General features: G+C 45.6%; 2 protein-coding genes across 7 annotated transcripts in view; one reads left to right on the top strand and one right to left on the bottom strand.

Moving 5' to 3' along the window:
* LOC139273173 (TPR and ankyrin repeat-containing protein 1-like) overlaps positions 1-462 on the bottom strand; it is a 129,513-nt gene extending 129,051 nt beyond the window's left edge. For all 6 annotated transcript variants that reach the window (XM_070889711.1, XM_070889719.1, XM_070889728.1 and 3 more), the window contains exon 1: positions 286-462. The gene's annotated coding sequence lies outside the window, so the exon portion shown is untranslated. The remainder of the gene's footprint in view (positions 1-285) is intronic.
* Positions 228-22,909, top strand: part of mlh1 (mutL homolog 1, colon cancer, nonpolyposis type 2 (E. coli)) — a 68,016-nt gene continuing 45,334 nt past the window's right edge. The window contains exons 1-3 of the mRNA XM_070889788.1: positions 228-690; positions 9,617-9,707; positions 21,868-21,966. Of these exons, the coding sequence (XP_070745889.1) occupies positions 578-690; positions 9,617-9,707; positions 21,868-21,966 (303 nt within the window). The 5' untranslated portion in view covers positions 228-577. The remainder of the gene's footprint in view (positions 691-9,616; positions 9,708-21,867; positions 21,967-22,909) is intronic.

Genomic DNA, 22,909 nt, shown 5'->3' with positions numbered 1-22,909 from the left:
TGGCGGTAAAGCGCTTTGGTCACGAGGTCGTGAAATGCACTATATGAATGCATTTTTAAAAAATATATAAAAGGACTTCCATAAGATTTTAAATCATAATGTGACAGAAATTCTCTGTCCCTCGGTTTGTTTCTCGTTGCCCTTTCATTTTGCAACATGGTGATCTTCACATTGCAAAGCATTATTTCTGCAGCAGCAACATTTCCAAGTTTAGGACTGTTTTGAGCTTCGTACTGTCAACAATAATAATGGGGTGGCAAAAAAAAGACTTTCCTGTTACCGTACCCAGAGCTTGCAAATGGGAGACACAAATCCTTCGCTCAGCTTCTTCCGCCACCAGCCTCTTCCGCCGACAGTAACCGTGTAAACAGGCGGGTTCACGGTCCGGGTTGCCGGTCCCAGTGCCCCCGGGAGGCAGCGACTGCACGGAGCGGCCGGCCCGCGCGACCCGGGCCCGATGATTGACAGCGGGCCCTTCCACTGAGAGCCGCCCGCCCGGCCCCCGCGCTCCGCCACAGGGTGGGATTTCCTCCCGGGTGTGCAACGTGCGCTTCGCCGGGGCCGGTGCTGCATTACAATGGCGGCTCCCGGGGTGATCCGCAGGCTGAAGGAGACGGTGGTGAACAGGATCGCGGCCGGCGAGGTGATCCAGCGGCCTGCGAATGCCATTAAAGAAATGGTGGAGAACAGGTGGGTCCTGATTCGGAGCGAGCGTCCACAACACACACACACACACACAGAGCAAGGGACAGGGCTGCACTGCAACCTATTCACATGGGGCCTCCTACCTGCGGGAGATACTGCAACAAACCTGCCTCCTCTGGTCAGTGTCATTGTTGAATGGGTCAAATCACCAGAGTGATCTCTGAGACTAAACCTGTGCACTGTGAAACTGCAATTTGGGCCATTTATGTGTGTGTGGATGTGTATATTTTGTAAATCTATTAGTGTTAGCATTAAACTTCATCTTCAACTGTCCACATACAAACTGACAATAGAACAGAAGGAATAGGAGCAGGAGTAGGCCATTTGGCCCCTCGAGCCTGCTTTGTCATTCAGTAAGATCATGGCTGATCTGATCATGTACTCAGTTCCGCTTCCCCACTCGCTCCCCATAACCCTTTTGTGATATATTCACAGAGCACAAACACACAGCTTCTAACATGGCAGGCAGCTCTCTCGTAAGCCTCCGGAAATCTGCCTGGTTCTGTTTAATCATTAACTGTGCAATTGCAGTACATAATACGTCCACAATCCATAGTGTGGAGCTACAAACATTACAAGCTTACAGACATTACACCTTTGTTCCCTTATCGCTCAAAAATCTGTCTACCTCGGCCTTAAATACTTGGACTGTGCCCAATTTGGTTTTAACAACGAGAAACTGGTTCGTCGCTGTCGTTTGAGAAACAACTCTGCTGGTGTTCTACCAGTAGTTGTCTGAGGAGTATTTTGGTATGTAATCAAAAAATTAGCCAATTTGTGATCAAATGTCAACTGTCATTTCCTTGGATTTGGATCTAACATTTGTTTTATGAGGGCATGTTTTACAATTTGTACAGTGCGCTCTGCTGCACCATTCGAAGCAGGGTGGTATGGTGGAACCTAGGTATGTTTCACACCATTATTGCTCGTGAATTGTGCAAATTCTTCTGAACGAAATTGGTCCATTATCCAAAACAATCTCTTCAGGGAGGCCAAATGAAGAAAATAATTTTTGTAAAATGTCCAATGTTTTACTTGTTATTTTCCACATTGGAAACACCTCAACCCACTTCCAATGGCTATCAGTCACAATGAACAATTGTTGTCCTTCTAACTCAGCAAAATCAATATGTAGCCTTTGCCACACCCTGGGAGGCCATTTCCATGGCTGTAATGGTACTGGTGGTGGTTGCTTGCTTACCGATTGACATGTCGTACACTGACTCACAATGTATTCTATATCTTTATCAAGACCTGGCCACCATAAATAACTGCGTGCAAAACTCTTGGTCAAGCACATTCCCAGCTGCTGGTCATGGAGGTCTCCTAATAATTTGGACCTGAATTTATTTGGTATAACCACTCTTGCACCACACATGATACAATTGTTATCGACTGATAATTCATTCCTACGAATGAAGAATGGATGTGTATCTTTGTCTGTTACCTGGTTTGGCCATCCATTTGCAATATACTCATACACCTTTGACATCACTGGGTCACATTTGGTTGCTCTACCAATCTCTTCAGCTGTGACTGGCAGTTCATCAATGTATGAAAAATAGAACACTTCTTCCCTATCGGGTGTAACTTGTGATGGGGAAGGCAATCTAGACATTGCATCAGCATTACTGGGATCAGCTGATCGTCTGTATTCAATATCATGTATAGGCTGACAAAATCAAAGCCCATTTCTGCATTCGGGCTGCAGCTCATGTTGGAACTGGGGACTTTGGATGGAGGATTGCTGTTAGGGGCTTATGGTCCGTAACGTTGGTAAACTTACGACCATACAAGTATTTGTGAAACTTCTTGACCCCAAAAATTAATGCCAAAGCTTCCCTTCCAATTTGCGCATAATTACTCTCACTGGCACTGAGAGTGCGTGAAGCAAAAGCAATTGGTCTCGCCTCTCCACTACTTAATACATGAGAGATTACCACCCCAACTCCATATGGAGAGGCATCACATGCAAGCTTAATCTCCTTAGCTTTGTCGTAGTGAACTAACATGGTGCTCTCTACCAATTTGCTTTTACACGCTTTGAATGCTGTATCGGGACCACTTCCAATGGACCTGTTTTTTCAAAAGTTCATTCAGTGGATGTAATACTGTAGCCAAATTTGGTAGGAACTTCCCATAATAGTTCAAAAGACCCAAGAATGAACGAAGTTCAGTGACATTCCTGGAAGTGGGTGCATTTCTGATCGCATCCAATTTTCCCATGGTTGGATGTAAACCATCTTTGTCTACTCTGTACCCTAAGTACTCCACTGAGTTTTTAAATAACTCACACTTACGAGCAGACAGTCGTACTCTGTGCTTCTTTAGCCGTTTGAGGACTTCATTCAATATGTCATGAATTTGCCTATTTGGTGCTGAAATTAGTATGTCATCCAAAAAACATACAACCCCTTCAATACCTTGCAAAATCTGGTTCATCACCCCTTGGAATATGGCAGGGGCGGCAGACACTCCAAATGGTAGCCTGTTAAATTGATATAGGCCTATATGAGTATTTATAGTCAAACATACTCCTCATCTAGTTCAGGCTGTAAGTAGGCACTCATAAGATCCAGTTTTGAGAAGATCTGACCACCTGTCAGTGTTGTGAACAAATCTTCTACATTTGGCAATGTATTGGGGACATTACCCTCTAGAACCTGGTTTACGGTTACTTTATAATCACCACACAATCTTACCTTACCATTGGACTTAAGTATAACAACAATGGGGTGTAGCCCAATTACATCGATCTATCTTACAAATAATGTTCTCAGTCTCTAGTCTTTTGAGTTCTTGCTCAACTTTCTCCTTGAGTACATATGGTACGGAACGTGGCTTGTAGTAAACCGATCTAGTGTCTTTCTGTACCCTGACACTCCCCTTGAAGCCTTGGATCGGACTGCCCGTTTCGCAGAACACCTTCGGATACTTCTTGATAACCTCATCCGTTGATGAAAATCTCGCTTCCACACAGAAAATCTTACTCCAATCCAGCTTCAGTGAGCTCAACCAATTTCTTCCGAGTAAGGCAGACTTGTCTCCTTTCACTACTATTAGAGGCAAGTTCTGAAATTGATCTTTATATTTCACCGGTACGGTGATACGACCTACCACAGGAATTTTCTCTCCTGAGTAGCCTTGCAGCTCTATCTTGGATTTTGCCAGTTGAAAATCACGCAATTTGTCGCGGTATAGTGACTCCGGTACTACACTCACGGATGCACCCGTGTCAATTTCCATTGGTATCTTGAATCCCACAACATCTATGTGGATTTTGATGCTTTCCGAATTGCTGTCCGTTAACCTCGTGCTCCTGATGACGTGTAACTCTAACATCTCGTCCTGTTGTTGTTCTTCCATGCTATGTAGTCTCTTGGGATTTCTACTCATAGCTTTGAACACTGGACTCATAGCTTTAAAAACTGGTTTACCTTTCAGTCGGCATGCCTTCGCAAGATGCCCAGTCTTTCTGCAGAAGAAACACTCTGCCTTCACGTATGGACAACTTTGAGCAATGTATTATCCCAGGCACCTGTAGCACGACTTCGACGCTCTGTTAGAATTTCCAGTTTCTGAGACTTTGGGCCTCCACCGTCTTTTACTTTGAACCTGCAGGTGATTTACCTCGGTTGACTGACGACCATAATTATTATTTAATTCTCGGGAATATTGTTCGGCCATGCCCATCGGCCTCGCTGTCTGACCAGCTCTCTCAAAAGTCAATTCATCCGTCGTCAATAACTTACTTATGATCGCATCATTTTTCACCCCACAAACAAAACGATCCCATAATGCTCGGTTTTGAAAGTTTCCAAAATTAAAGTGCATCGATAGCTTTTTTAATGCTATGATGTAATCACTGATACTTTCATCAGACTTTTGATTCCGAATCCCGAAACGATAGTTTTCAGCAATTTCTAATGGTTTGGGGTTACAGTGCTGCTCCAGCTTTGTTAAAATCTCTTTAAGCGTTGTGTCCTTTGGCTCGTCAGGCACAAGCAGATTTACCGGACCTGCCTCCGATAAGAAGATCACTCTCTTACGTTCCAACACAGCCCGGTTCTGGACTGCATTGTCTGGAACTTCGATTATGTTATTTGCAGTGAAATACATTTCTAGCCGATCCACATACGCTTTAAAACGTTCCCGGTCGTGTCTATATTCCCCCAAATGTCCGATTACACCTGCCATTTTAATCTCTAGCTGATCACACCGTGTGCTGTATTTTATCTCGGATTTTGTAGCTTTTTTCCAAAGACATAAAATTCCAAAGTCTCTCTGTCGGCTGGCTAAATCCTTCACCAACAAAATTTCAGCTTTAAATCATCCGAAAAATCCCATCTCGCCGCCAAATGTGATATATTCACAGAGCACAAGCACACACAGCTTCCAACATGGCAGGCAGCTCTCTCGGAAGCCTCCGGAAATCTGCTTGGTTCTGTTTAATTATTAACTGTGCAATTGCAGTACACAATACATCCACATCCATAGTGTGGAGCTACAAACATTACAAGCTTACAGACATTACACCTTTGTTCCCTTATCGCTCAAAAATCTGTCTACCTCGGCCTTAAATATATTCAATGACCCAGCATCCACAGCTCTTGATGGCAGAGAATTCCATAGATTTACAACCCTCTGAGAGAAGAAATTTCTCTTCACTTCAGTTTTAAATGTTCGGCCCCTTATTCTGGGACTGTGTCCCCTCGTTTTAGTTTCCCCTATGAGTGGAAATATCCTCTCTGCATCCAGCTTGTCGAGCCCCCTCATTATCTTATATGCATTTATAATGGGGAAGAAAGAAATGGCAGACCAATTGAACAAATACTTTGGTTCTGTCTTCACGAAGGAAGACACAAATAACCTTCTGGAAATACTAGGGGACTGAGGGTCTAGTGAGAAGGAGGAACTGAAGGAAATCCTTATTAGTCAGGATGTTGTGTTAGGGAAATTGATGGGATTGAAGGCCGATAAATCCCCAGGGCCTGATAGTCTGCATCCCAGAGTACTTAAGGAAGTGGCCCTAGAAATAGTGGATGCATTGGTCATCATTTTCCAGCAGTCTATCGACTCTGGATCAGTTCCTATGGACTGGAGGGTAGCTAATGTAACACCACTTTTTAAGAAAGGAAGGAGAGAGAAAACGGAGAATTATAGACCGGTTAGCCTGACATTAATAGTGGGGAAAATGTTGGAATCAATTATTAAAGATGAAATAGCAGCGCATTTGGAAAGCAGTGACAGGATCGGTCCAAGTCAGCATGGATTTATGAAAGGGAAATCATGCTTGACAAATCTTCTGGAATTTTTTGAGGATGTAATTAGTAGAGTGGATAAGGGAAAACCAGTGGATGTGGTGTAGTTTGGACTTTCAAAAGGCTTTTGACAAGGTCCCACACAAGAGAGGTGTGCAAAATTAAATCACATGGTAATGGGGGGATAATGCATTGACGTGGATAGAGAACTGATTGGCAGAGAGGAAGCAGAGAGTCGGGATAAACGGGTGTTTTTCAGAATGGCAGGCAGTGAATAGTGGGGTGCCGCAAGGCTCAGTGCTGGGACCCCAGCTATTTACAATATACATTAATGATTTAGATGAAGGAATTGTGTGCAATATCTCCAAGTTTGCAGATGACACAAAGCTGGAAGGTGGTGTGAGCTGTGAGGAGGACGCTAAGAGGCTGCAGGGTGACTTGGACAGGTTAGGTGAGTGGGCAAATGCAAGGCAAATGCAGTATAATGTGGATAAATGTGAGGTTATCCACTTTGGTGGCAAAAACACGAAGGCAAAATATTATCTGAATGGCGGCAGATTAGGAAAAGAGGAGGTACAACAAGACCTGGGTGTCATGGTACATCAGTCATTGAAAGTTGGCATGCAGGTACAGCAGGTACAAATGGTATGTTGGCCTTTATAGCTAGGGGATTTGAGTATAGGGGCAGGAAAGTCTTAACTGCAGTTGTACAGGGCCTTAGTGAGGCCTCACCTGGAATATTGTGTTCAGTTTTGGTCTCCTAATCTGAGGAAGGACATTCTAGCTATTGAGGGAGTGCAGCGAAGGTTCACCAGACTGATTCTTGGGATGGCAGCACTGACATATGAGGAGAGACTGGATCGACTGGGCCTGTATTCACTGGAGTTTAGAAGGATGAGAGGGGATCTCATAGAAACATAAAATTCTGACGGAACTGCACAGGTTAGATGCAGGAAGAATGTTCCCAATGTTGGGGAAGTCCAGAACCAAGGTACACAATCTAAGGATAAGGGGTAAGCCATTTAGGACCGAGATGAGGAGAAACTTCTTCACTCAGAGAGTTGTTAACCTGTGGAATTCTCTACCGCAGAGAGTTGTTGATGCCAGTTCGTTGGATATATTTAAGAGGGAGTTAGGTTTGACCCTTATAGCTAATGGGATCAAGGGGTATGGAGAGAAAGCAGGAAAGGGGTACTGAGGTGATGATCAGCCATGATCTTATTGAATGGTGGTGCAGGCTCGAAGGGCCGAATGGCCTACTTCTGCACCTATTTTCTATGTTTCTATGTCTATGTTTCTATGTTTTGATAAGATCACCTCTCATTCTTCTGAACTCCAATGTGTATAGCCCAACCTACTCAACCAATCTTCATGTCAACCCCCTCATCTCCGGAATGAACCTTCTCTGAACAACCTCCAATGCAAGTATATCCTTGGATACTAAATGTTACTTGCCTGGACTGGAGGAGATTACCAAGATAGGAAAGAACGTAGCTATGGGGGCATTTGGAAAAAGGCATGCAAATTTTAAAATCGAGGGTTTCAGCAGCAGCGGAGTCCCAAATGGCTGAACCCCTTATTCTGAGACTGTGACCCCCTTGTTCCAGACTCCCCAGCCAGTGGAAACATCCTCCCTGCATCTACCCTGTCAACCACTGACTCAAACGTCACACGTTGCACAGAGAGAGGCCAGCATCACTACAAATATGTTGAAAGAAAAATTGGAATTATATCTATAATCTTTTAAATGAGTAACTAGCTTTAAAAAAAATGTTTAGTGTAACGAGTATAAATCAAATACTCAATGGGAATGTGTAATATAGCTGTTGCTACACTTGTGAGGAAGACGCTACATCCAGTAACCAGGGCAGTTCTCCCCACTCATATATTCACTGGACTGTGGAGCTATTCATTCACTTGTCTAATCCCCTAACACCCCCAAACAAAAAGTGTGAATTCTTCCTGTGACTGGCTGAAAGCGTCAGTTAGTAGATTCTCAATTTGTTGAGTCCCAAAGATGAACTCTGAAGATGCCCCAAAACAAGAGGATACTAACGTTGCAGCTTTTATTACTGGGTTAAGTGGTTTACAGTATTGAAGATGATGTTTTCCCACACAGTTCTAGCTGTCAAACAAATAGGTATTGTGAACAACCACACAGGATGTTTGTGTTTGAAATTAAATGGCATGACTTGGTGATCTGTTCCAAACACCTTCAATGACTTGTTAGATCTCTATCCTAGGATTACGCAGCAATTGACCCTATCTAGATATTCCTGTACTAACCTACCTCTCTGCCTTTACCCGAGATATCTATAGATCAGCCAAATGTGTATTCTCTGCAGCCTGCCGAAACGGTTAGCAGTAACAACTTTTAACCCTGTGTGCTGTGAACAGCAAGAAAGAATCGATCACAGACAAAAGTGACAATTTTTATCATGAGCCATTGGAGACAATAGCGATGAAGTTGGAAATGGGAATTTTAAACAACCGCACAAGCTTGTGAATGCTGCCATGTTTTCTCCACAATATAAATGGAGTAGATTCCACAGCATCAGGAATCCTAGGATAATTACAGATCTATTTCTCTGATAAGTAGGGGGAAATCAATCAGATATTTGCTTGCTTGTGCCTTGCATCTATGATAGTCGCAACCTATGGGCCGGATTTTTGAGAAGTTTGCGACTGGGTTTTCGCCGTGATTTGACCGTCCGCAACGAAAACCCGGTCGCAAAGCCCAGGCGGATCCTCGGGGTACCTGTTTGCGGCGGCAATGGGGCGTACCGCCAGGGAGAAGAGCGCCGACGTGCAACGATGCCGATTGCATCCAACTTTCGGCTCTCTCCCGACCCGTACGTCACGCCCAGAACACCGACAGGTTCGCAGCCCTGCCAGCAGCAGTAAGTATGAAAACCTACAAAAAAGATAAGTTAAAGTTTTTATTTTTACAATTTTTTGCAGCGATTACACACCAGGAGTATTGTGTGCAGTTTTAGTCTCCTTACCTAAAAAAGGATATACTTGCCATAGAGGGAGTGCAGCGAAGGTTCACCAGACTGATTCCTGGGATGGCAGGACTGTTGTATGAGAAGAGGTTGATTCGACTAGGCATGTATTCACTAGAGTTTAGAAGAATGAGAGGGGATCTCATTGAAACATGTAAAATTCTGACTGGGTGGGATAGACTGGATGTGGGGAGGATGTTTCCCCTGGCTGGAAAGTCTAGAACAAGGGGATCACAGTCTCGGGATATGGGGTAGGAAATTTAGGACCGAGATGAGGAGAAATGTTTCCACTCGGAGGGTGGTAAACCAGTGGAATTCTCTACCCCAGAAGGCTGTGGAGGCCAAGTCATTGAATATATTTAAGAGCGGGATAGATAGATTTCTAGAAACAAAAGGCATCAAGGGGTATGGGGAAAAAGCGGGAATATGGTGTTGAGATAGAGGATCAGCCATGATCATATTGAATGGCAGTGCAGACTCGAAGGGCCGAATGGCCTACTACTGCTCCTATTTTCTATGTTTCTATTAAGATCTTGTAAATGTTTTTGGAATCTTCTTTGGAATTTTTTTTTCCCCCTCCCAAGTCTTGAATTAACTTTATTATCTTCAGTGCATTGTGATAACAGGCTCATTTCTTGTTGACAGTTTGGATGCCAAATCTACAAATATTCAAGTCACTGTAAAGGATGGTGGGCTGAAGTTGATTCAGATCCAGGATAATGGGACCGGTGTCAGGGTAAGATCTCTTAACCAGTAAGCCAAAGAAGCTTGCAACTGTTTACAAGCCTCTGGCATGAAATTTCACAAGCCTTACATAAAAATGCCAGGGCTGTATACTAGTGGGAATGTGAATCTTGAAAGCAACTCAAGGACCCAGGTCAGGGTGGGGCGAAGCATTGATTGCAGTACTGATTAGAACAATGTGGTAGCTGTCTCACTCCATCCACTCAAATCACGCAATTACTGTAATAGCAGTTAGTTTCTGATTGGACATTAGATGGTTCATGAAGCGAACTCTGAGACTCCCTGAAGTAATAGCATTTCAACAAGAAGATCTGATACATTTCAAACTGATTGGCAAACACAGGGGGTGTCCCAACATTTTGTATTTGTGGACCGTGCAGAAAGTTTAAATCCTTGTTCCGTGTTTCTCAAGTTGTTAATATCGTGAGGCAGCAGGGCTAAGATCAGCATTTAACAAACTTTCAGGTCCACCAATTCAAACAGTATTAATCAGCGAATAAGACACAACTGCATAGGACTCAAGTGGTTTGGCCTTTAAGAGCCAGATTGCCAGCACTCAGCATCTTACCTGGTCCATGGCCTGTGGTTTGGACAACCTTGGGTTAACAGGCTGTCACATTGTAAGAAGGTCGCTACAACTGATAGAAACATAGAAAATAGGTTCAGGAGTAGGCTATTCGGCCCTTCGAGCCTGAACCACCATTCAATATGATCATGGCTGATCATGCAACTTTAGTGCCCCATTCCTGCTTTCTCTCCATACCCCTTGATCTCTTTAGCCGTAAGGGCCACATCTAACTCCCTTTTGAATATATCTAATGAACTGGCCTCAACAACTTTCTGTGGTAGAGAATTCCACAGGTTCACAATTCTCTGAGTGAAGAAGTTTCTCCTCATCTCGGTCCTAAATGGCTTACCCCTTGTCTTTAGACTGTCACCCCTGGACTTCCCCAACATCGGGAACATTCTTCCTGCATCTAACCTGTCCAATCCTGTCAGAATTTTATATGTTTCCATGAGATCTCCTCTCATTCTTCTAAATTCCAGTGAATATAACCCTAGTCAATCCAGTCTTTCTTCATATGTCATTCCTGCCATCGCGGGAATCAGTCTGGTGCACTCCCTCAATAGCAAGAATGTCCTTCCTCAGGTTAGGAGACCAAAACTGCACATAATATTCAAGGTGTGGTCTCACCAAGGCCCTATACAACTGCAGTAAGACCTCCTTGCTCCTATACTCAAATCTTCTCGCTATGAAGGCCAACTTGCCATTTGCTTTCTTCACTGCCTGCTGTACCTGCATGCCAACTTTCAATGACTGATGTACCATGACACCCAGGTCTCGTTGCACCTCCCCTTTTCCTAATCTGTCACCATTCAGATAATATTCCGCCTCCCTGTTTTTGCCAGCAAACTGGATAACCTCACATTTATCTACATTATACTATATCTGCCATGCATTTGCCCACGCACCTAACCTGTCCAAGTCATCCTGCAGCCTCTTAGCATCCTCCTCACAGCTCACACTGCCACTCAGCTTAGTGTCATCTGCAAACTTGGAGATATTACATTCAATTACTTTGTCCAAATCATTCATGTGTATTATAAATAGCTGGGGTCCCAACACTGAACACTTGCGGTACTCCACTAGTCACTGCCTGCCATTCTGAAAAGGACCCATTTATTCCCACTCTTTGCTTCCTGTCTGCCAACCAGTTCTCTATCCATGTCAATACATTACCCCCAATACCATGTGCTTTAATTTCACACAATAATCTTTTGTGTGGGACCTAGTCAAAAGTCTTTTTGAAAGTCCAAATACACCACATCCACTGGTTCTCCCTTGTCCACTCTACTAGTTACATCCTCAAAAAATTCTAGAAGATTTGTCAAGCATGATTTCCCTTTCATAAATCCATGCTGACTTGGACCGATCCTGTCACTGCTTTCCAAATGCGCTGCTATTATGTCTTTAATAATTGATTCCAACATTTTCCCCACTACCGATGTCAGGCTAACCGGTCGATAATTCCCTGTTTTCGCTCTCCCTCCTTTTTTAAAAAGTGGTGTTACATTAGCTATCCTCCAATCCATAGGAACTGATCCAGAGTCTATAGAATGTTGGAAAATGACCACCAATACATCCACTATTTCCAGGGCCACTTCCTTAGTCTGCATCCCAGAGAACTTATCAGGCCCTGGGGATTTATCGGCCTTCAATCCCATCAATTTCCCTCACACAATTTCCTGACTAATAAGGAATTCCTTCAGTTCCTCCTTCTCGCTAGACCCTCGGTCCCCTAGTATTTCCGGAAGGTTGTTTGTGTCTTCGTTAGTGAAGACAGAATCAAAGTATTTGGTCAGTTGGTCTGCCATTTCTTTGTTCCATATTATAAATTCACCTGATTCTGACTACAAGGGACCTAAATTTGTCTTCACTAATCGTTTTCTCTTCATTTTTATGTTCCCTGCAAGCTTACTCTCATACTCTATTTTCCCCCTCCTAACTAAACCCTTTGTCCTTCTCTGCTGAATTCTAAATTTCTCCCAGTCCTCAGGTTTGCTGCTTTTTCTGGCCAATTTATATGCCTCTTCCTTGGGATTTAACACTATCCCTAATTTCCCTTGTTAGCCACAGTTGAGCCACCTTCCCTGTTTTATTTTTACGCCAGACAGGGATGTACAATTGTTGAAGTTCATCCATGTGATCTTTAAATGTCTGCCATTGCCTATCCACCGTCAACCCTTTAAGTATCATTCGCCAGTCTATCCTAGCCAATTCACGTCTCATACCATCGAAGTTACCTTTCTTTAAGTTTAGGACCCTAGTCTCTGAATTAACTGTTTCACTCTCCATCTTAATGACGAATTCTACCATATTATGGTCACTCTTCCCCAGGGGCCTCGCACAACAAGATTGCCAATTAATCCTCTCTTATTACACAAGACCCAGTCTAGGATGGCCTGCTCTCTAGTTGGTTTCTCGAAATATTGGTCTAGAAAACCATCCCTTATACACTCCAGGAAATCCTCCTCCACCGTATTGCTACCAGTTTGGTTAGCCCAATCTATATGTAGATTAAAGTCACCCATGATAAAGCCTTACGAAAGTCCATACATACTACATCGTACGCATTACCCTCATCGACCCTCTTGGTTACCTCCTCAAAAAATTCAGTCAGGTTAGTCAAACACGATCTTCCCTTAACAAATCCGTGCTGACTGTCCCTAATTAATCCTTGCCTATCCAAATGCAGATTTATCCTGTCTTTCAGAATTTTTTCCAATAGTTTTCCCACCAGTGAGGTTAGGCTGACAGGCCTGTAATTACTCGGCCGAACACTTTTTCCCTTCTTAAACAATGGTACTACATAGCAGTCCTCCAATCCTCCGGCATCATGCCCATATCCAAAGAGGACTGGAAAATGATGGTCAAGGCCTCTGCTATTTCCTCTTTTACTTCGCTCAACAGCCTGGGATGCATTTCATCCGGGCCTGGGGACTCATCTACTTTCAAAGCTGCTAAACCCCTTAATACTTCCTCTCTCACTATATTTATTTCATCCAGAATATCACACTCCTCCTCTATAACAGTATCTGCATTACCTCTTTTCTTTGTGAAAACAGATGCGACGTATTGGTTAAGAACCCTCCCAACATCTTCTGCCTCCAAACAGAGATTACCCTCATGGTCTCTAATAGGCCCTCCCCTTTCTTTAGTTACCCTCTTACTCTTCATATATTTATAGAACATCTTGCGGTTTTCCTTAATTTTACTGGCCAAGAATCTCTCGTGCTGTCTCTTAGTATTCCTAATATCCTTTTTAATTTTGCCTCTTAATTTTCTATATTCCTCTAAAGATTCTAAAGTATTTAGCCGTTGATATATGACATAAGCGTCCCTTTTTTGCTTAATCCTCCCTTGTAAGTCCCTAGACATCCAGCAGGCTCTATAATTATTTTTCCCAGCCTTACTCTTTAAGGGCACATGTTTAGCCTGAGCATTCCATTTCTCCTCCTTGAATGCCTCCCACTGATCTGACACTGATTTACCCACAAGTAGCTATTTCCAGTCCACTATGGCCAAATCATTCCTTAACTTAGCAAAATTAGCTTTTCCCCAATTTGGAACTTTTATTCCAGGCCTATTCTCGTCCTTATCCATAACCAACTTGAATCTGACTGAATTATGGTCACTGGCACCCAAGTGTCAATGTCATTATCAATCTAGTTCTTGCTACGTTTCAGTAGTTCCCAGACTTCTGAGTCAGAAAGTTGTGGGTTCAAGTCCCACTCCAGATACTTGAGCACACAAATCTAGACTGACACTCAAGTGCAGTACTGAGGGAGTGCTGCACTGTCGAAGGTGCCGTCTTTTGGATGAGACATTAAACCTAAGCCCCGTGCATTCTCTCAAGTGGAAGTAAAAGATCCTACGGCACTATTTCGAAAAAGAGCAGGGGAGTTATCCCCGATGTCCTCGCTAATATTTATCCCTCAATCAACATCACTAAAAAACAGATTTTCTGGTCATTTTCATGTTGCTGTTTGTGGGAGCTTGCTGTGTGCAAATTGGCTGCCGCATTTCCGACAGTGACTATGCTTCAAAAAGTGCTTCATTGGCTGTAAAGTGCTTTGGGACATCTGGTGATCGTGAAAGATGCAATATAAATGCAAGTCTTTCTTTTCCAACGTCTTGCTGCAATATTTCAACGTACCATTGTTCAGTTATTGCCCATGTACCCTTCCGCTAAGCCAGTTATGATTATCTACAGATACAAAAAAAAGTATTAATAAGCAAAAAGACTATAATCTTAACACTGTTGCAGGACCAACATCTATTAAAACCTACACATGGAATACATTTTCTTTCTAATGTTCTCTTTGCCTCCAAAATTAGTTTTTCATTTCCTTTTCTGTATTTTCCAGCTTTTGACTGCTTTATTTCATTTTCTGTTTTTCCTCTTTTATATTCACTTCAGGTTTTCTCTCTTTGTAAACTGCCAGTTTCCCCCTTCTTTCTCTTGTCCAGTCTATTCCCTTATTTGCTCCAGAAGCTACTGAGGAAATAAATGGGGACTACTGCACAGTTTTAGCTGTCTGGGTGGCTGTTGTATAGGACAGTATAAAGGATAAATTTCAGATACAGGTTGAACTTCCCTTATCCAGCACCCTCGACCCGGCCTGTACCGGATGAGGGATTTTGCCGGATGAGGGGAGGTCGCCGGAGGTCCGGCTGGGGGGCGGGGGTGGGGAGGGGGTGGGCGCGGGGAGGAGATTGACGGGCCCAGAAGAGTCAGCCCGACCACCTGGAAGGAGCGCAGTGGGGAGGAGCGGCCGGCCAGAGGACTGTGGCTGCAGGAGTTCCAGCAGAGCGATGAGGAGGAGTCAGCCGATCGAGGAGAAAGATTATATTGGTGAGTAGACTTTGACGGCCGCGTTCTGCGCATGTGCCACCCGGCGGCCTGGACGAGGGGTGGTACCGGATAAGGGAGTCCTGGATAAGAGCGGTTCAACCTGTACTACTAAATGCCATCATTGATGTCATGGTCCTGGTGCAAGCTTAGTTCTAGCATTTTTCTAAGACTGTTAATTGCTGATGCTGAGATTCCCATCCATTGTAAGTAGCTATAAAGGTAAACAAATGGAACCAAGTTTACATTGTGTTATGGGAGGCTCGGGAGGTGCGTGAGTCGTCGGGAGTTCGTGGTGAGTCGGCGAGAGACTCGGGAGGTGCGAGGAGAGGCCTATAAAAAGGCCCAGCTTCCATGAGTCATCGGGAGTTCGTGGTGAGTCGGCGAGAGGCTTGGGAGGTGCGTGGAGAGGCCTATAAAAAGGCCCAACGTCCGTGAGTCATCGGGAGTTCGTGGTGAGTCGGAGAGGCTCGGGAGGTGCGTGGAGAGGCCTATAAAAAGGCCCAGCGTCCGTGAGTCATCGGGAGTTCGTGGTGAGTCGGAGAGGCCAGCTTGTGCAGGTGCAGCAGGGAGAGAAGGCAAAAAAGAAGTAGAAAGAAATCGAAAGGTGACGTCACAGCCAAGGGGGTAAGTGATTGGCTGGTGATTGGTAAGTAGTTTTTCTTATTCTTTTTTATCAGTAAGCAACCTTTAGCATTGTTGTTGCCCAATTAAGTTAATCCAAGGGTTAAGTCATGGCAGGAGAGCTCGGACACGTGTTATGCTCCTCCTGTACTATGTGGGAACTCGGATGCTTCCGGTGTACCTGACGACTCCGTGTGTGGGAAGTGCATCCGCCTGCAGATCTTGACAGACCGCATTGCGGCACTGGAGCTGCGGGTGGATGAACTCTGGAGCATCCACGATGCTGAGAATGACGTGAATAGCACGTTTAGCGAGTTGGTCACACCGCAGGTAAAGGGTACACAGCCAGATAGGGAACGGGTGACCAACAGGAAGAGCAGTGCTGGAGTCCCCTGCGGTCACCCCCTGCAAAACAGACACACCGCTTTGGGTACTGTTGAGGGGGGTGATTCATCAGGGGAGGGTAGCAGCAGCCAAGTTCATGGCACCGTGGGTGGCTCTGTTGCACAGGAGGGCAGGAAAAAGAGTGGGAGAGCGATAGTGATAGGGGATTCAATTGTAAGGGGAATAGATAGGCGTTTCTGCAGCCGCAACCGAGACTCCAGGATGGTATGTTGCCTCCCTGGTGCAAGGGTCAAGGATGTCTTGGAGCGGGTACAGGACATTCTGAAAAGGGAGAGTGAACAGCCAGTTGTCGTGGTGCATATAGGTACCAACGATATAGATAAAAAACGGGATGAGGTCCTACGAGACGAATTTAGGGAGCTAGGAGCTAAATTAAAAAGTAGGACCTCAAAAGTAGTAATCTCAGGATTGCTACCAGTGCCATGTGCTAGTCAGAGTAGGAATTGCAGGATAGCTTAGGTGAATACATGGTTGGGGAGTGGTGCAAAAGGGAGGGATTCAAATTCCTGGGGCATTGGAACAGCTTCTGGGGGAGGTGGGACCAGTACAAACCGGACGGTCTGCACCTGGGCAAGACCAGAACCAATGTCCGAGGGGGAGTGTTTGCTAGTGCTATTGGGGAGGAGTTAAACTAATATGGCAGGGGGATGGGAACCTATGCAGGGAGGCAGAGGGAAATAAAAGGGAGACAGAGGCAAAAGATAGAAAGGAGAATAGTAAAAGTGGAGGGCAGAGAAACCCAAGGCAAAAAACAAAAAGGGCCACATTACAGCAAAATTCTAAGGGGCAAAGTGTGTTAAAAAGACAAGCCTGAAGGCTCTGTGCCTCATTGCAAGGAGTATTCGGAATAGGGTGGACAAACAACTGCGCAGATAGCAGTTAATGAATATGATGTAGTTGGCATCACAGAGACATGGCTCCAGGGTGACCAAGGCTGGGAACTCAACATCCAGGGGTATTCAACATTTAGGAAGGATAGACAGAAAATAAAAGGAGGCGGGGTGGCGTTGCTGGTTAAAGAGGAAATTAATGCAATAGTAAGGAAGGACATTGGCTTGGATGATGTGGAATCGGTATGGGTGGAGCTACGGAATACCAAAAGGCAGAAACCGCTGGTGGGAGTTGTGAACAGGCCACCAAGCAGTAGTAGTGAGGTTGGGGACAGCATCAAACAAGAAATAAGGGATGTGTGCAATAAAGGTACAGCAGTTATCATGGGCGACTTTAATTTACATATAGATTGGGCTAACTAAACTGGTAGCAATGCGGTGGAGGAGGATTTCCAGGAATGTATTAGGGATGGTTTTCTTGACCAATATGTCGAGGAACCAACTAGAGAGCTGGCCATCCTAGACTGGGTGATGTGTAATGAGAAGGGACTAATTAGCAATCTTGTTTTGCGAGGCCCCTTGGAGAAGAGTGACCATAATTGGTTAGAATTCTTTATTAAGATGGAGAGTGACACAGTTAATTCAGAAACTAGGGTCCTGAACTTAAGGAAAGCTAACTTCGACGGCATGAGGCGTGAATTGGCTAGAATAGACTGGCAAATGATACTTAAAGGGTTGACGGTGGATAGGCAATGGCAAACATTTTTAGATCACATGGATGAACTTCAACAATTGTACATCCCTGTCTGGCGTAAAAATAAAACGGGGAAGGTGGCTCAACCGTGGCTAACAAGGGAAATTAATGATAGTGTTAGATCCAAGGAAGAGGCATATAAATTGACCAGAAAAAGCAGCAAACCTGAGGACTGGGAGAAATTTAGAATTCAGCAGAGGAGGTCAAAGGGTTTAATTAGATGGGGGGGAAATAGAGTACGAGAGGAAGCTTGCTGGGAACATAAAAACTGACTGCAAAAGCTTCTATAGATATGTGAAGAGAAAAAGATTAGTGAAGACAAACGTAGGTCCCTTGCAGTCGGACTCAGGTGAATTTATAATGGGGAACAAAAAAATGGCAGACCAATTGAACAAATACTTTGGTTCTGTCTTCACAAAGGAAGACACAAATAACCTTCCGGATGTACTGGGGGAATCGAGAGTCTAGTGAGAAGGAGGAACTGAAGGATATCCTTATTAGGCGGGAAATTGTGTTGGGGAAATTGACGGGATTGAAGGCTGATAAATCCCCGGGGCCTGATTGTCTGCATCCCAGAGTAATTAAGGAAGTGGCCCTAGAAATAGCGGATGCATTGGTGATCATTTTCCAACAGTCTATCGACTCTGGATCAGTTCCTATGGACTGGAGGGTAGCTAATGTAACGCCACTTTTTTAAAAAGGAGGGAGAGAGAAAACGGATAATTATAGACCGGTTAGCCTGACATCAGTAGTGGGGAAAATGTTGGAATCAATTATTAAGGATGAAATAGCAGCGCATTTGGAAAGCAGTGACAGGATCGGTCCAAGTCAGCATGGATTTATGAAAGGCAAATCATGCTTGACAAATCTTCTGGAATTTTTTGAGGATGTAACTAGTAGAGTGGACAAGGGAGAACCAGTGGATGTGGTTTATTTGGACTTTCAAAAGGCCTTTGACAAGGTCCCACATAAAAGATTGGTGTGTAAAATCAAAGCACATGGTATTAGGGGTAATATACTGACGTGGATAGAGAATTGGTTGGCAGACAGGAAGCAGAGAGTCGGAATAAACGGGTCCTTTTCGGAATGGGAGGCAGTGATTAGTGGAGTGCCGCAGGGCTCAGTGCTGGGACCCCAGTTCTTTACAATATACATTAATGATTTGGATGAAGGAATTGAGTGTAATATCTCCAAGTTTGCAGATGACACTAAACTGGGTGGCGGTGTGAGGAGGATGCTAAGAGGCTGCAGGGTGACTTGGACAGGTTAGGTGAGTGGGCAAATGCATGGCAGATGCAGTATAATGTGGATAAATGTGAGGTTATCCACTTTGGTGGCAAAAACACGAAGGCAGAATATTATCTGAATGGCGGCAGATTAGGAAAAGTGGAGGTGCAACGAGACCTGGGTGTCATGGTTCATCAGTCATTGAAAGTTGGCATGCAGGTACAGCAGGCGGTGAAGGCGGCAAATGGCATGTTGGCCTTCATAGCTAGAGGATTTGAGTATAGGAGCAGGGAGGTCTTACTGCAATTGTACAGGGCCTTGGTGAGGCCTCATCTGGAATATTGTGTTCAATTTTGTTCACCTAATCTAAGGAAGGACGTTTTTGCTATTGAGAGAATGCAGCGAAGGTTCACCAGACTGATTCCAGGGATGGCTGGACTGACATATGAGGAGAGACTGGATCAACTGGGCCTTTATACACTGGAGTTTAGAAGGATGAGAGGAAATCTCATAGAAACGTATATGATTCTGACGGGACGGGACAGGTTAGATGCGGAAAGAATGTTCCCGATGTTGGGGAAGTCCAGAACCAGGGGACACAGTCTTAGGATAAGGGATAGGCCATTTAGGACTGAGATGAGGAGAAACTTCTTCACTCAGAGAGTTGTTAACCTGTGGAATTCCCTGCCGCAGAGAATTGTTGATGCCAGTTCATTGGATATATTCAAGAGGGAGTTAGATATGGCCCTTAAGGCTAAAGGGATCAAGGGGTATGGAGAGAAAGCAGGAAAGAGGTACTGAGGGAATGATCAGGCATGATCTTATTGAATGGCGGTGCAGGCTCGAAGGGCCGAATGGCCTACTCCTGCACCTATTTTCTATGTTTCTATGTTATATTAGTAATTAATGGGTGATTTGTAAATGAGCAAAATGAGCAAAAATAAATCAATTTACAGTCATTCAGGGGAGTAGTTTACAATTCAAAAAGTTGATTATTGTAGCTTTAAAAAGGCGACAGAATAGAACAGGATCATACCCATAGTCCTTTGTACAGCGATTTCTAATTTCAACCACAAGGAGTTGTAGAATGCATTCCAAGTGGTTTCCTATAGGGCCAGAAAACAGTCAGTGGACCAATCCCACTGTGCTATTTTTGGCAATATCTTAGTCTGTCCTCTTGGGCTGGAAGGTTGCATGACGCGGTGACTACCATGTGGAAAGAAGGGAATCGTATGTAAAAAGATGGAACACACAACATAGAAGACCTTTAGCAAAAAGGAACAAGCAAAGGTGCTCACAGATAAGTGCAAGGGAATGGACACCGACCTCGGGAGGGGGCGATCACGAGGAGTGACGGAAAGGCTGGTCAAAGCAATGAGAAGATTTTTTAAGTTTCAGAGAGAGGCAGAAAGGTTTAGGGAGGGAGTTTGAAATTGGAGCCAAGGCAGCTGATATCATCTTAGGCAGTCCCTCGGAATCGAGGAAGACTTGCTTCCACTCCTAAAGTGAGTCCTTTGGTGGCTGAACAGTCCAGTGCGAGAGCCACAGACCCTGTCACAGGTGGGACAGACATTCGTTGGGGGAAGGGTGGGGTGGGACTGATTTGCCGCACGCTCCTTCCGCTGCCTGCGCCTGACTTCTTCACGCTCGCGGCATTGAGATTCGCAGATATCAACGCCCTCCCGGATGCACTTTCTCCACCTAGGGCGGTCTTCGGCCAGGGACTCCCAGGTGTCAGTGGTGATGTCGCACTTGACCAGGGGGGAGGCTTTGAGGGTGTCCTTGTAACGTTTCCGCTGCCCACCTTTGGCTCGTTTGCCGTGAAAGAGTTCCACATAGAGCAATTGCTTAGGGAGCCTCGTGTCTGGCATGCGAACTATGTGGCCTGCCCAGTGAAGCTGATCGAATGTGGTCAGTGCTTCAATGCTGGGGATGTTGGCCTGGGTGAGGACGCTAATGTTGGTGCGCCTGTCCTCCCAGGGGATTTGCAGGATCTTGCGGAGACATCATTGGTGATATATCTCCAGCGACTTGAGGTGCCTTCTGTACATTGTCCATGCCTCTGATCCATACAGGAGGGCGGGTATTACTGCAGCCCTGTAGACCATAAGCTTGGTGATAGATTTGAGGGCCTCGTCTTCGAACACTTTTCCTCAGGCGGCCAAAGGCTGCACTGGCGCACTGGAGGTGATGTTGAATCTCCGCATCAATGTCTGCCTTTGTTGATAAAAGGCTCCCAAGGTATGGGAAGTGGTCCACGTTGTCGAGGGCCGCGCCGTGAATCTTGATGACTGGGGGGCAGTGCTGTGCGACGAGGACAGGCTGGTGGAGGACCTTTGTCTTATGGTTAAGCATAAGGCCCATGTTTCATATGCCTCGATGAATACATCGACTATATCCTGGAGTTCAGCCTCAGAATGTGCGCAGACGCAGGCGTCGTCCACGTACTGCAGCTCAACGACAGGTTGGAATGATCTTGGACCTGGCCTGGAGGCGGCGTAGGTTAAACAGCTTCCCATTAGTTCTGTAATTTAGTTCCACTCCAGTGGGGAGCTTCTTGACTATGAGGTGGAGCATGGCAGCGAGGAAGATTGAGAAGAGGGTTGGAGCGATGACGCAGCCCTGTTTGACCCTGGTCCGGACGTGGATTGGGTCTGTAATGGAACCGCTGGTAAGGATCATGGCCTGCATGTTATAATAACATGGTGGGAGATGGTCCTTGCTATGTTGACAGTGTAGTCTTTGACACCCTCTGCCCACCTTGTGGAACTTTCTAGTTGGCTCAGAAGTCTTATCAGTTTTGTCTAATACAGTTTACTAAACGGTTTTTCAGATGTCAACACAATGTGTTTTTCATTTGGTTTTCCCCTTCCTAACTTGTCTTTTATTCATAAATAGAAGGAAGATTTGGAAATACTTTGTGAAAGATTTACTACAAGCAAGCTACAGAAATTTGAAGATCTCACTAGCATTGCAACTTACGGATTTAGAGGAGAGGTATGTGTGGAGGTTGATCATTCTTCTACCTGTAGTAGTATTATCATTATAAATTTGAAAACTATTATAGTTGTAATGTAGAACAATTGAAGTGTGGAATGGTAAAGGCCATCAGACCATCAAATTCATTCCCCAGTGGCCCATGGATAACCTGCACTTTCACAGCCTCTTAACGGGCCCAAGTTTCGGGCCGCACCTAGAACGGCGCAGCCCCGACCTGGACGCCCGTTCACAAAGTGCGCCTAAACAAAACTTGCGTATTCTCCGGGTCCCTGCTGGTCCTCTGGAGTCGGGCGCGGCGCAGCACGAGCTGAAGGGGGCGGAGCCAGGTCCCTGCGCTACAGTGGGCGCACATGTGCAGTAGTTCCAGGCGCCCAAAACTGTGTGGGAGGGGCCCGAAGCACGCAGCCCCTAGCCCTGGCCGAATGGCCTCAGTGGGGCTGCGTGCATAAGGCTGCCTCTCACGCCCAGCTCCTGCTTCCTCCCGACCCGACTCGACTCCCGCTGCCCCCCCCCTGTCCCCAGACCGGACCTGACCCGACCAGCGCTCCCCCCCACCTGACTTGACCTCCCTCTCCCTCCCTCCCACCACCCCCCCGACCCCACCCGTGCTCCCGACCCCACCCGGACCCGACCCGACCCAACCTGACCTCCCTCTCCCCGAGCCGACCCGCGCTCTCTCCCTCCCCCTCCCCCACCCGAACCAACCCGACCTCCCTCCTCCCCCCACCCCGACCCAACCCGCGCTCCCAACCCCGGACCCGACCCGACCCGACCCGACCCGACGCCACCTACCTGTAAATCTGGTGCTGGGGACGGGCCCTGCCCGAAGTCTTGGGCCCGGCTGGGTCCGGCCCGTTCAGCCTACCTCCCCCTTCTCCTTCCCCCCCCCCCCTTCTCCTATTCCCCCCCTTCTCCTATCCCTCCCCCCTTCTCCTATCCC

Source organism: Pristiophorus japonicus, chromosome 1 (genome assembly GCF_044704955.1).
Source record: "Pristiophorus japonicus isolate sPriJap1 chromosome 1, sPriJap1.hap1, whole genome shotgun sequence".
Classification (NCBI taxonomy): Eukaryota; Metazoa; Chordata; class Chondrichthyes; family Pristiophoridae; genus Pristiophorus; species Pristiophorus japonicus.
The sequence above is the reverse complement of the archived record's forward strand: the minus strand, read 5'-3'. Positions and strand labels throughout refer to the sequence as shown.